Here is a 15,248-nt window from a genome sequence, read left to right on the forward strand (position 1 = left end):
AAAAAATAAAGCCGCTATTAATATATTAATATAGAAGTATAAGATTAATTATATTAAAGTCTTATTATATAACCCGCAAGTAAATAAAGTAGTTAAAGTTATATATAAGTCCTTTATATATAATATTAGAAAACTTATAAAAAGAATAAGAATAAATTAAATAGATTATCTACTAATAATAATCTAGGCAGATAAGAATATAATTAAAACCTTTATAGGCTTAATACTATTTAGAGTAATTATAGGATATAATATTATACTGCTAATTAAACTAAAAGTACCTATCTAAAAGACTTTAATATAAGATAAGGTTAGGACTATAGAAGATCTTCTACTCCTTTATATATAATAAATAAAGCTCTAAGATTAAAATATAAAAAAGGCCTAATTTTATATTTAATATATAAAAAAAACTAATAAAAAAGTTTTTAATAATAAGAAATAGCTCTATAAAGAATAACTAATAAAAGAATAGCTTATTCTGCTTTATAATATAAAGCTTAAAATATCTTACTCTATAAAACTAGCATACTATTAGCTTAAACTATATAAGATTAAAAAAGTCTTTAAGAAAGAATCCTATAAGCTTAAGAAGTTAAATAATACGCCTTTTAAGAACTTAATTTATAGGAATTACTTAAAAGGCTACTATTTATAAAAAGATTAAAATAAAATACTAACTGCAAATAAAGATATAATACTTAAATAAGAAAATTAATAACTAAGTAATAATAATAATAATATAGACTAAATATTATCTAGATTAAAATATATAGTTATTATTATAGTACTAGTATAGGGGATAAGATAACTAACCCGCTAGCTAATACTTACCTAATTTAAAAGAGTAAGGACTATACTCTTCTAGATTATATAAGGTATTATATAACCTTATAAAGATATCTTTAGCATATAGCTTAATCCGAATTTAAGCTCCTTAAGCTATATCTTATTTACTAAGCCTGCCTGTAATAGCCTATTTTAGTCTAAATTAGCTAAATAGAGATCTTATAGCTAGTCCTAGTATTAACTACCTTATTTTATTTATTTTAACCTGCTCTCTAAGCCTACATTTTAATATTATATAACTTCTTATCTAAGAGTTAATATTATTAATAATGCCTGCCCTAATTCTTCTATTCCTGCTAACTATTCTAGGGGAGTTTATTAAATATATTATTACTAGCTATAAGCTAAAATAGTATAATTATTATTACCTAGTATATAAATATATTACTAGGGCTAAGTTATCTATAAATAAAGCTAGCTAATATATTAAATAAACTAAGGCAAGGTCTTAAAAACTCTAGCAAGAGTTTGCAGTTATATAATAAAGGCTTAAATAAAAAAATATTAACCTTAAGGCTATTTAGTAATATTAGGAGATATAGCTTAATAAAAAGGAATAATAATATATTTAGGCTATTTTTAAAAGGGATTAAGCTTATTATATAGCTACTCTTACTATAAATATACCTATATTTATATTTAAATCTAAGCCTAGTATTAAGAGATCTGCAATTATTTTAGTAGAAGTATTTAAAATATTTATTATTATATCTTCCTTTATCTCTAAACTTTTAAAGAGATTCTTTAATCTAGATAAGTTTAAAGGCAATTAAAAGGATCTTTAATGCTTTATAGCCTAGATTTAAGAGAAGATAATAATTAATTAAGACTAATTCTTAATTTCTTAAAGCTATATAGCTTATATAATTAACTACTTAAAGAATATATTTTATACTTAAATATTATTATATATTAAAGATAGAACTTATATTCTTAGTAATTATTAAGAGATTCTAGATATCTTAAAGCATATATTTAATAATTCTAATTATATAAATAATATATATAATAAACTATTTAACCTTTATTAAATTAATAAGAAATTTAAAATTTTTTTTATTAAATTCTAGCGCCTAGCGCTAAAAGGAGAAATACTTAAAGAAATATTATTTACCTTGCTTAAGTAAGCTATTAGTTAAAAACTCTAAGAAATATTATTATATAATTAGCCCCTAAGTTATAAGTATTATTAATTTATTAAATTCTTATAAGACCTTAAGAACTATTATTGCTAGTATATTATAAACTAGCCCTTTATTATAAAGATTTATATTACTATTTTAAAACCTATTTAATATATTTAATCTTCCTTACTTACTTTAAGTCTTACTCTAGCTATAAGATATAATAATTAGCCCTAGAGAAGCCTTATATAAAAAAGTAAATTAGCCTTAGCGCAGCTGTATAATCTAATAAACCTAAATATTTTTAAACGCCTAAGCAGAAGAGGGTATAGCCTATTATATTATAAAACTAATGCCTATTTCTATTATAGCTCTCTAGAATATTATATTAAAGACTGCCTATATCTAAATAACTATTAGAAGATTTAGACTATAGCTATATATAAACCCTGTCTTTAAACTTCTTAGGCAATTTAGTTCTTAGACTTATATAATTTATCCCCCAGCTAGTTTTTAGTAAAAAGAGTAAGCTTAAAATAAGTTATAGCTAGGCTTAAAAACTATATATTATCTAAATCTCTATTATTACTATTTATAGAATTAACCTTAAGAAATATTTATAATAATTAAAATTAATAATATTGCTTATAATATTAAAAAGGAAGAAGGAGAAGATCTATTTACTAACTTATACCCTACTTAATATTAGAGCTAAAGGATAAGGATTTATAAATTAAAGATAGGCTAAAGATTAAGAGTTAGAGCCTATTCTCTTAAAGAGCTTAATTATCCTATATATATTTAATAAAAGAGAATTAAAAAATAAGAAGATTATATACTATATCTAGATAAATATAAGAATTAAGAATTATTTTAAGAAAGATATTAAGTTCTATATTATTTAACTAGCGCACTACTCTATTATTTTAAGACTCTCTTAATTAAAATATTATAACCTATATCTATAATTTACTGTCTATAATATTATTTTTAATAGTAATTATTATTAAAAGAATTATAATATATCTTTAAAGCTAATTAAGATATCTACCCTATATAATATTCTCTTAAAGGCTTTACTCTAATATCTGCCCCTAAGATCTAGAGAACTAGAAAAGAGAAATATAGCCTTTATTTCTTTAGCCGCCTATTTTACCTATGCCTAAAAAAATATTTAAATATTTATAATTATTTTAGAAGACTTAAATATTATTCTAAAGATTAAATAAGTCTAGAAAAAAGATTTTACCTGCCTGCTGCCTAAAGAGTTTAAGGATTATATTAATATCTTTTCTCCTAAGGAGATTAAGCGTCTATTATTATATTATTTTTATAATTATAATATTAAGCTGCTGGAGAAGAAGTTACTTCCTTTTAAACCCCTATATACTATATTTTAAGATAAATTAAAGGTCTTAAAAGAATAGATTAAAAAAAACCTAAAAAAAGGATTTATTTATTTAAACTTATTACCTGCTATATTTCTAATTCTATTTATTAAGAAGCCTAATAGAGGGATATAGATCTATATAAATTACTAAGCCTTAAATATAATAATTATTAAAGACTAATACCCCCTATCTTTAATTAAGGAGACTCTAAATAATTTAAAAGAAATAAAGTATTTTATAAAGATTAATATTATTTCTATATTTAATAATCTTTATATTAAGAAAGAATAAGAATATTTAACTGCCTTCTATACTTAACTTAGCCTATTTAAATTATTAATAATACTATTTAGCTTAATAAGAGTATTAGTAATATTTTAATAGTTTATTAATAATACCCTATAAGATTACCTTAATATCTTTTATACCGCATATCTTAATAATATCTTAATATATAGTATAATCTATTCTAAATATATCTAATATATCTATATTATTTTATAGAAGCTATATAAAGTAGGCCTATATATAAAGATCTAGAAGTATAAGTTTATTATCTTTAAGACTAAGTTTTTAAGTATTATTATCGGCCGGGACTATATTAAGATAGACTTAAATAAGGTAAAAATAATTACTAAATAGAAGACCCTAATCTATATAATTAATATATAAGTCTTTATTAGGTTTAATAACTTTTATTATTAGTTTATTTATAACTTTTCTAAGATAATTATATTGCTTATAAATTTAACCTAAAAGGAAGTCCTCTTTAATTAAATATCTGCCTATTAGTCTAGTTTTAAAGCCCTAAAAGAAGTATTTATTTAAGCCCTAATCTTAAAATTATTTAATTAAACCTATAAGGTTATAGTTAAAATTAATTTATTTAATTATATATTAGCTAGAGTTATATTCTAGTATAATAATAAAGGAATTCTGTATCCTATTATATTTTTTTAAAGAAGCTTTTTATTATAGAGTATAATTATAAGATTTATAATAAAGAACTATTAGCAATTATTTATTACTTTAAGAAATAATACCTTAAGCTTAAAGATATACTATTACTAATTAAAGTTATTATAGATTATTATAATCTAAAATATTTTATATTAATTAAGCTGCTAAACTAATAATAGGCCTATTAATCTAAGTTTTTATCTTAGTTTAATTTTTAAATTATATATTATCCTAAAAAATAAGAAGTAAAGCCTAATATCTTAATTAGGAGGTTAAAAAATCTCTTTAAGAAGGGGGATAAATAGTTATAATATTAAAGCTAGATAGTCTTAAAAAAGGAGAATCTTAACCTATAGATTTAAAGATCTCTAAAACTAGAAGCTATTATTAAAAATTAAATAATAAGGTATATCTGCTTTGCTAATCTAATAGCTTAAGAGATTAGAAATCTTACTAAATCTATAAGAATACCTGCTTAACCTATTTTAAAAAGTTAATCTATTTAATCTAGAGAAGCTATTTAGTTTACCCTGCTGTTTAATTAATTTATTAAGATTATTTAATTTACTAAGGAGATAATTTAATCTATTAAAAAGATTATTTAACTTATTAAAAAAATAGCCCCGCCTATTAAATAAGACTAGTTAAATTTTCTTATTATGCTTAATAAATTAAAATACTTATTAGGTATTAAAGACTTACTAAATATAGCTTATCTATTTAATAACCTAATATAGTCTATTCTATAAGCCTTAGATTATAAAGCTAACTATTACCCTAAGATTATACTAGCTAACTACTAATAAAGAAGAAAATATTTATATTATAGAGACTATCTATATATTTCTAATTATAATAAGCTAAAAGCCTATTTATTATAAAAATATTATAATAAGTATATACCTAAATATCTTAAAAAATATAAGCTTTATAACTTAATCTTATAAAAGTATTATTAGCTAATATATATACTAATATATAAATTGCTAAACCTAGAATTACTATATCTACTACTATATTATACTCTTAAATAAAGGCTATTAAGAAGTCTTATATTAGCTCTTTATTCCTAAATATTTTTAGCAAGATATCTTAATAGATTTTATTATTAAACTTATATCTTATTAAGGTTATAATATTATATTAGTTACTATAAACTAACTTATAAAGATAAAATATTTTATTCCCTGCTAAGCTATCTGCAATATTAAAGGAGTAGTATAATTATATATCTGCTATATATAAAAGCTTTATAGGCTATTAAAGACTATAATATTTAATTAAGGCCTTTAATTTATTATTACTTTTTAAAAATACTTAATCTAATATTTAAATATTATAAACCTACTATTTATTATTTATTATCCTAAGACTAATAATTAAATTAAAAAAATAAATATTATCTTAAAATATTATCTATATGCCTATATTAGCTATTTATAAGATAATTAAGTTAATTAGCTATTTTTAGCTAAGTTTATATTAAACTCCTATTATTCTAAGATTATTAAAATATTATTTTTTTTATTAATTATAAGTTCTATTTATATATAAGATTTAAGCCTATTTAGCCTATAAACTAGCCTATTATTAAAGATATTAAACCTTTATTAAAAAGATATAAGATATTATAAATTATATCTATATCTAAATCTATACTGCCTAAGCCTATTATAAAGAGCAGACTAATTATTGCTAAATCTTAGCCTACTATTATTATATAAGATAATTTATTTAATTAAATATTTAAAATATCTATATTTAATATCCCTAAAAAAAACTTAATTAGAAGAATCTTAGCCTATTCTATATTATTAAGATTATTAGCCTATATATTTATTAGCTTAACCTACCTATCTTAATATATATCTATCTTATATTTAATATTAGCCTGCTTTACTCTATTATTAAAGACCCTATATCTAGATAAAAATAACTTTTATTATTATCTATTAAAGTTAATAGCCTTAAGAAATAAGTTATTAAAGATATTTTAGACTCTTAATAGAAATATTATAGGTATAAAGGTTTTTAACTATAATATATTATTAAATAATTAGATTATAATAACTTAACTAAAGAGTCTATATATTATTTATAATATATTTAAAAAATTATTATAAACTTTTATTACTACTATTTAAATAAGCTAAAGCTTAAGAATAGTTTTAATAAAGCTTAACTTTAAGAAGGGGAGTATTATTATAGTGCTAGTATAGGGGATTATATAAGAAATTATATAATTTTATAAAAATATCTTTAGCATATAGCTTAATTTAAATTTAAGCTTTTTAAGCTATATCTTATTTACTAAGCCTGCCTGTAATAGCCTGTTCTAGTCTAAATCAGCTAGATAAAGATCCTGTAGCTAATCCTAGTATTAACTACTTTATTCTATTTATTCTGACCTGCTCTCTAAGCCTATACCTTAATAGTTTATAATATAATATTAAAATTACCTAATAAGATCTAAAGCTCTAGTAAGACTCTAGGCTTATAATTTATAAAGATCTAAGATTATAAAAGTAAAAATTTTAAGAAAGTATATAAAAAGGAGATAATCTCTAGATTATTTAGAAAATTAATTAATACTAAAATCTACTAGCTATTTATATTTAATAACTCTATCTAAATGCCTTAGCTATTCTGAGTTAAACTAAATATCTAATTAAACTAATCTATAGTTCTTTTTTTATCTTTATTAATTCTATATAGATTAATATAGGTAGTATCCCGTTACAGCTGCTATCCGGTTTATATAGGTGACACAGCAGCGGAACTCAGCAGGTTTGCAGCTCGCCCCCTGTAGGAGCCGCGGGATCTGACAAAATATCGTTTAGCCATAGAATACTTCGCTTTACTGGGTAGTTAGTTAATCTGAAAATATATATTTTCACACATTTCATTACTGTAGTACTGTTATTTGCAGTGCTCTTGAAAACGACTTCCTTCAGGACAACTTCTACTTTCTATAAGAGTTATCACCTGAACCGGTATATTTATCTACGTTAGCTATCATAATCCTAACAGAGGAAGACTTTGACAGCTTTTCGCCTCGACCCGAAAAAAGACCTGGAAATCTCCTCCCCTCCAAAAAAGGTCCACAAGGACATTTGTAGATTATGAGAAGCTGCTGGTTACTTCGTGCATCAATATGCCTTCGAGACAATGAACGACTCCTGAGTGCTCACTAGGCCCGCATCCGGAAACGTCCTCGTCTTAAGTACCCAGGATATGGCCCGACACACAATAAACGTCCCATTCAGAAAGTCAAATGTGACAATTCAGAAACCTCATACGCACAAAATCAATTAGGGAAGCAAGATTCCCTATGTCTTGGTTGACAAGATTAGTACAGCATCGGCAAACCCCCACGGCGCGGGCGGTGAGATGGCAAAAACGGACTCAACGTCCCAAGATTCCAACCAAGGTCCAAGGCGAATGTAACAGAACTACCAGATGATTAGTTCTAAGAACGATCTGTTTTCGGGGACGTTCTGCAAGCGGATAGCCCATTGTTTCGATAGTCGAGTATCCCTCTGGACAACGGCATGTGGAGACGCCGCAGGGAAAAAACCATAATCTGTAAAGAATCCCCAGTCCACAGCATGGGCTTCTAGAATCTCATTTTGACTTTGCGTTCGTTCGTTAGTAGTAATAGCAACATGCTTCTTGGAACAAAGTGGAGAATGAGATGATGCTTTGACTGCCGTCCCTTGCATCGAGATCGTCTTGCAGAAACGGCCGCTTACGGCTCAAGGTTGCAGATGGTGGTTGCAACGGCGTCCAAGCTATCGAACTCACTGACTGACCATCCCATGCAAGCCGAACATGCGGCAGATTGGCAGCACGGACGCTCACGATCGCGTTGGCGATGCTAGATCCATCTGGAACAAGCCCGTTGTTGAAGGTTTTGGCGCGTGGCAGTCGTGCGTTGCGCCGTTGATAATAATCCCCGAGGCTCGGAGCTTCACCGATGCACGTAGTAGGCAGTCCTGCTCGTGATCTCGGTCTAGCGCGAAGGACGATTGATGATTCTTTGGGATTCCTTTTCTGATTCCGATAAGATAGGAGATCGAGTTGAGCCGGATCACCCGACGGGGAGAAGTGATATCTCCCAGTTCAAAGCGTTGCCAGGTTCCGGGTAATGGTACCTCGACACTTTTGTAAAGACGACAAAGCAACAGTAACGATTCTTTCTGCGAATGCAGACCAGCAGCTGGACGGGCCAAAATCACCTGCTGAGGGCAGGAGAAGGAGAGAACTTGCCTTCATAGGAACGTAGGCAGAGAACAACGATCAAACAGACAGAGACAACGAAGAAAAACCCAAACTGCAAGAAACCAACAAGACGAATCCAAAATCCACGGCAAAAATATCTCCAGTCCAAAAAGAAATCCATCCCACGACTCACAAGACGACCATACCAAAACCTATCTTATCCATCCTCGATCCCGACAGGCAGACAGACAGACAGCGAGCACGAGCAACCCCCGTCTCTCCCTTCCCAATAGGTACCCGACTCACAACCCAAAATCCATGAGTCCCTCGCAAAGCAATTCCCAATCCCAATCCTCAAAACATCCAAACAAAAGATCCAAAGTAAAATCAAAAAAAGTGAAGTTCCAAAAAATAAAAGTTCTTCCTTTCCTTCTTACCTCATCCACCCACATCCACCCCATCCAACCAACCACAACCCACCCATCCCATCCCCAATCCTATCCAACTCCGTTCGTCCGAAACCACCCACTTCGGAGACATGGAAACTATCCCACAACAACGCACCCCCCCAGATCCCCCGGATTTTCATTTTTTAAAATAAGAAGCAGAACCTGATCTGCCAGATCCGATCTGCTATCCGTTCGGGAAGTCTAAAAAAGCTCGCCCCTCATTTCTAGTTCAGCCCACTTTGTACCTGAAGATCCGGGGTGCAGCTTGATGTATACCCCACCTGTGGGTACAACTTTATTGTGAGATTTACTTTTGTATACTGTTCTTGGTGGTGAGGGTGATGGTGATGATAGTGGCTATTATGCTTGTGCTGATGATGTTGCTGGCGCTGGTTCTTGCATTTGGTGACCGTAGCGGGCTATACAAATACTGAGATAGGATAGGGAAATTATCATGGTGTTGTGGCACGTGAAATCGCGTGAAATGGACTCTCTGTTTTTCTTTCTGCTTCTCGGTCATGCCAGTTACTTCCTACGAAAACTTATACTGCAAAAGAATCTAGGAAGAAAATGTATATGATAAATCGTCTCATCAATTCTATTATTAAAAGCGGACTATATCGATCGACAGCGCGTTGAGGACGTTCAAGCAGCAGAGCGCCCATCGCTCTTCCGTATCTCGAGTATTCGTCCAGCGGAAACCGTCCATACCGTGCCATGCCGTACGAGCTTAATAACATCGATCATAAACAGAAAAAAGCACAGATATCTTTAAAAGCATGAACTTTATGCAGATCCGAATTCCTTAATAGTGGTTTGCTTGCCGCTGAGCGCCAGCGGCACGATGCCACTGACGTGCATGTCAGGGCCGTACACGTGCATGTTGAGTCCCAGCTCCTCGCCGACGGCCTTGATGTTCTTCAGACCCTCCTGGTAGTTGGGACCGGCACGACGGACCCAGATCTGAGTCTTGTGCTCGTTGAGGACGGGGGCGACCTCGCGCAGAGCGCGGATGACACCCTTGAAGGTCGACGCGACGTTGGTGAAGTTGGCAATACCACCACCGATGAAGAGGACCTTGCCGTCTGGGTGCATAGGCGCACGCAGCATCAGGTCAAGGACAGTGCGAGCGTAGTTGAAAGTCTGGGTCTCGGTGGGAGCACCAGAGTACTCTCCGTAGTTGGCCAGTTCGCTGACGAAACCAGCAGAGGCGATGGCGTCGGCGTACACGACGGACGCACCACCACCGGCGACCAGGGTCCAGATACGACCGCTAGCGTTGAGAACGGTGAGCTTGAGGGAGGCACCGGTCTTCGCGTCCATGTCGGCGATAAACTTCTCCTCCTTGCTCAGCTCTCGGCCGAAAGGCGCGGGGAACTCCATTGGGGGACCGGCGTCGATGGTCACCTTGCCCTCATTCTTGGTGATCGCCAGACCCAGGGCTGCCGGGCTACGAGCGATGGCCCACTTGGTGCCGCACTCGAACTCAGCAGTCTGGTCCAGCTTGGCAGCCAGGTCGAGGAAGTGGACTTCCGCGGAGGTGGCATCCTCGTTGGGGATGACGACCAGAGGGTTGATCTCCAGGTATGTGAACTGGCAGTCGACGTAGACGGCGTAGAGGCGGGAGATGAAGTCAACAAGCACGTTGTGGACGCCCTTGGGGACATTCTTCAACAGCGTCGCAGCGATCTGCTCGTTGGAGGGGTAGTTCTTCAGGTTGACGGGGATGAGCAGCTTCTCAGCCTTTGCATCGACATCACCCACGTCAATACCACCCTCGTGCGTGAAGAGGACCCAATCACCCTACTTTTGTTAGTCGCATGACTTACAATTGGATTTTCTTTCTTTTTTCTTTCTTTCTTTCTTTTTTTTTTCGGATGAGTCATCGGTTGCTTACCTCTCGCACTGAGTTGATGTTGATGTAGTATTCCGTCTCCTGTGGGTGCGGCACAAATGGCTCGACCAGGAACTGGCGGAGAGCTCCCTTGACGGTCTCAACCTGGACGTCCTTGCCCGCGCGCGCCTCAATCCACTCCCGGGCTTCCTCCCAGGTCTTGTTCAGGGCCAGCAAACCGCTCTTACCCCGTCGCTTGATCAATTGATCTGGCTTTGCGACGAACTTGGCGCCCTTGGTGAGCAGCCACGGGTAAGTGGCCTCAGCCTGGTCCAGCACTCCCTTGACATCCGCATCTTCAGGGAAGTAGATGGATGCGAGCTTTGGGGGCGGATTGTGAGTAGCTGCCTGTGGCAGAGGCGTGGGCTTGATGACGGGGGCTCTTGTGAGGTGGTAGTTGAGGATGGCCTTACCATCGGCCTCCAGAATTGACTTTGCAGACATTGTGGAGGAGCGGTCGTGTACAGGTGCAGGGGAAAAGAGCTATTGGGGGGGGAGGGAAAACAAGACAGATAGATAGATAGATCGATAGAGGGGGAAGGAGGAAGGTCAGAACGGAAGTAAATAACTGTCCTGACAGAGAACAATTGGATGGTATGCTGACCAGGAGAAAAGAAAAAAGAAAGCAGGAGAGCGCACGGTGAGATAAAGCGGACGAGACGGAGCTGACTTGGAGTTTGCAGTCCCAACGCGTGTAAAAAAAAAATAAGCTGAGCTCCTGCCAGTGCCAGGAAGCAGAAGAAGAAGGGGGGGGGCAGAAAGATGGTGGGATTGTCACTTGGCGATGCGGATGGTCTGTTGAGCCGGTGGGTCATGCGGGTGTGCCCACCGGGGGGTCTGTGACTGGCGCTAATTTAGGGCGTTCGTTGGTTTGGCGGGGATCTGCCGGGTCTGGTCTCTGCTGGAGTGAGAGATGGGAATGCGATGACTGTGCGCCGCGCCCGTACGGAGAGGGAATGACTCCCAGGTCAATCATAATAATAATAATCATCATAATCATAATATCAACAATTATAATAATAATAATAATAAATAGACACAGTCAATGGCAGTTGACATAGAGTATATTGCGATGGCACGCGGGGGGTTTTCTGCTCTTGTTGTTTTTCGCCTGGGGATGTCACCCCCACCGGAGCTTTTTCGCGCGGAAAGAACCAGCTCTCTCTGCCAAAATTAATCAATAATGAATTACATTATTACCAGACGGGCGCATCGGTGAGCAATTGCCAGGCCCACGAATGCTCCCATCCATTGGGGACAAGCTAAACCCGCAGCGGCTGACGGTGGCTCGTCCTGAACACGCCGCCTTGCAGCGGTGGTTCCCCCCAAAGCTCGAGACCGCATCACTTCCATTTGTTGAGTCTCTCGGCCGTTTTCTGGCTGCCTGTAAAACCCGCTCCCAGTCAATCCCTCCGTCGTCTCTTTCCTCGACTCTCCCCTTTCTTCCTCTTCCTCTTCCTCTTCATCAATCAATAAGTCCGCGTCGCGGTCCTTCATATTTTGTCCATCCTCTCCTCCATCACCCCTCCCTCCCCACGAGCTCTTCGTTGTCTTACTACCAAAGCTCAAGGGCATCTCATATAATCTCAGTAGCCGGATCGTACGGATAGATAGGTGAGACTCTCTTGTGAGAACCACTGTGGGAACACCAAGCTAACATCGAGTCCAATTCTACAGAGAGCGACTGCCTTCACCATGCCGTCTGTTGCTCCTTTGGCCAGCACCGCCAATGGCGTGCAATCCGCCAACGACAACATCACTCGTTTCGACCCCCCCAGCCGCGTGCGGTCGCCCCTCGAACACACTCTTTTCCACAACAAGACGAGATGCTTCGTATAGTATGTTCCACGTCCCACAGACTCCGCGCAGACTCAATGGCGCAGAACTGACCCAATCCAGTGGCATGCAACCCAGAGCCGTGCAGGGCATGCTTGACTTTGACTTCATCTGCAAGCGCAGCACCCCCTCCGTGGCCGGTATCATCTACACCTTTGGTGGTCAGTTCGTGAGCAAGATGTAAGAGCTACCAATGCGCGTGATTTTGCGACTTGATGGGAACTAAACCGTCAATAGGTACTGGGGCACCAGCGAGACCCTCCTGCCCGTCTACCAGGACGTTGGCAAGGCCATGGCCAAGCACCCGGATGTCGACACCGTCGTCAACTTCGCCTCGTCGCGATCCGTCTACAGCTCCACCATGGAGCTGATGGAGTACCCCCAGATCAAGAGCATTGCCATCATCGCAGAGGGTGTCCCCGAGAGAGTGAGTCTGACCCGTCGACGCCGTCACTGAGCTTCAATGGCTAACAATCGCCCAGCGCGCACGTGAGATCATGGTGACGGCCAAGGAGAAGGGTATTACGATCATCGGACCTGCGACGGTCGGTGGTATCAAGCCCGGTGCCTTCAAGATCGGCAACACTGGTGGTATGATGGACAACATCGTCGCCTCTAAGCTGTACCGCAAAGGTTCCGTCGGATACGTCTCTAAGTCCGGTGGTATGTCGAACGAGCTGAACAACATCATCTCACAGAACACGGATGGTGTCTATGAGGGTATTGCGATTGGTGGTGACCGTTACCCCGGTACTACTTTCATTGACCACCTGCTGCGCTACCAGGCAGACCCGGAGTGTAAGATCCTGGTGCTCCTCGGTGAAGTGGGTGGTGTTGAAGAATACCGTGTGATTGAGGCTGTCAAGAACGGCACCATCACCAAACCAGTCGTCGCCTGGGCCATTGGTACTTGTGCCAGTATGTTCAAGACGGAGGTTCAGTTCGGTCACGCTGGTGCTTCTGCCAACTCTGACCTCGAGACGGCTGTGAGCAAGAACAAGCACATGCGGGAGGCTGGCATCCACGTCCCGGACACTTTCGAGGACCTGCCTCAGCTCCTCGCTGAGGTGTACCAGAACCTCGTTAAGAACGGTACTATCGTGCCTCGCCCTGAGCCTCAGGTGCCTAAGATCCCCATGGACTACTCGTGGGCCCAGGAGCTGGGTCTCATCCGTAAGCCTGCTGCTTTCATCTCCACCATCTCCGATGACCGTGGCCAGGAGCTGCTGTACGCTGGTATGCCCATCTCCGATGTCTTCAAGGAGGACATTGGAATTGGTGGTGTCATGTCTCTGCTGTGGTTCCGCCGTCGTCTGCCAGCCTACGCCAGCAAGTTCCTGGAGATGGTTCTCATGCTCACTGCCGACCACGGTCCTGCCGTGTCTGGCGCTATGAACACCATCATCACCACTCGAGCTGGAAAGGATCTCATCAGCGCTCTCGTCTCGGGTCTGCTCACCATCGGCTCCCGATTCGGTGGTGCCCTGGACGGTGCCGCTGAAGAGTTCACCAAGGCTTTCGACAAGGGCCTCAGCCCCCGTGACTTTGTCGACACCATGCGCAAGGAGAACAAGCTGAGTAAGTTGACTCTGTGACAAACTGCGTATCTCCACAGCGGCTAACTCTGATCTAGTCCCCGGTATCGGCCACAAGGTCAAGTCCCGTAACAACCCTGACCTGCGTGTCGAGCTGGTCAAGGAGTTCGTCCTGAAGCACTTCCCCAGCCACAAGCTGCTCGACTATGCCATTGCTGTCGAGACGGTCACTACTTCGAAGAAGGACAACCTGATCCTCAACGTCGACGGTTGTGTGGCTGTCTGCTTCGTCGACCTGATGCGCAACTGCGGTGCTTTCTCCGCTGAGGAGGCTGAGGACTATCTCCGCATGGGTGTCCTGAACGGTCTGTTCGTCCTTGGACGCAGCATCGGTCTCATTGCCCACTACCTCGACCAGAAGAGACTCCGCACTGGTCTGTACAGACACCCGTGGGACGACATCACCTACCTGCTGCCCACCATCCAGAAGGGTGCCCCTGGTGCGGAGGGCCGTGTCGAAGTTAGCGTCTAATCGCACCTGCAGTCGGCTCAGGAAGTTGATTGTGGGGTTAACGATGTCCTCGGAGGTCCATCAGCCGGTAGAGCATATTTCGTCTCCTCGGTAACGTCGGAGTTACTATGGTCGGAACGTTTCTTTTTCTTTCTTCTGCTGTTATATTCCCTATTAAAATCTGTAGTCCAGATATGTCATGGCTGGGCTGATGGAACTGACGAATCTACGCATGTGCCGAGGGTGTGGATGAAACATAATAATCTGGTATTGGGACAGGATGGTTAGGTAGCCGCCTAGAAGTAGAACAATTTCTTTCATTTGAACAATGAGTACCTCTATTATTATTAAAGCTGAGGTAGACCTATCGATGTAATCGCCCCCGATGACAACAGAACTACCACGATAGCTCAACTACAGGCCCAACACAGTATATTTCTACATGATTGGAGAAACGAACACGTCAGTACTAAACTGA

At 37.4% G+C, this 15,248-nt stretch overlaps 2 protein-coding genes across 2 annotated transcripts; one reads left to right on the forward strand and one right to left on the reverse strand.

The window, feature by feature from the left end:
- Positions 1 to 9,647: 9,647 nt before the first annotated feature.
- C8Q69DRAFT_101429 (putative ATP citrate lyase subunit) lies at positions 9,648 to 11,515 on the reverse strand. The gene is made up of 2 exons (XM_028625012.1): positions 10,892 to 11,515; positions 9,648 to 10,797 (listed from the first exon to the last, which is right to left on the reverse strand). Exons 1-2 carry the CDS (start codon positions 11,330 to 11,332, stop codon positions 9,781 to 9,783), a joined length of 1,458 nt encoding a protein of 485 aa, XP_028481676.1. The 5' UTR covers positions 11,333 to 11,515; the 3' UTR covers positions 9,648 to 9,780.
- An 839-nt stretch (positions 11,516 to 12,354) lies between these two features.
- Positions 12,355 to 15,103, forward strand: C8Q69DRAFT_437845 (putative ATP citrate lyase, subunit 1). The gene is made up of 6 exons (XM_028628582.1): positions 12,355 to 12,502; positions 12,566 to 12,726; positions 12,788 to 12,904; positions 12,962 to 13,151; positions 13,207 to 14,302; positions 14,358 to 15,103. The coding sequence occupies exons 2-6, from the start codon at positions 12,584 to 12,586 to the stop codon at positions 14,789 to 14,791; spliced, it is 1,980 nt and encodes a 659-aa protein (XP_028481677.1). The 5' UTR covers positions 12,355 to 12,502; positions 12,566 to 12,583; the 3' UTR covers positions 14,792 to 15,103.
- The last annotated feature ends 145 nt before the right edge of the window (positions 15,104 to 15,248 follow it).

The sequence above is a fragment of the Paecilomyces variotii genome (assembly GCF_004022145.1).
Source record: "Paecilomyces variotii strain CBS 101075 chromosome Unknown C8Q69scaffold_14, whole genome shotgun sequence".
Lineage (NCBI taxonomy): Eukaryota > Fungi > Ascomycota > Eurotiomycetes > Eurotiales > Thermoascaceae > Paecilomyces > Paecilomyces variotii.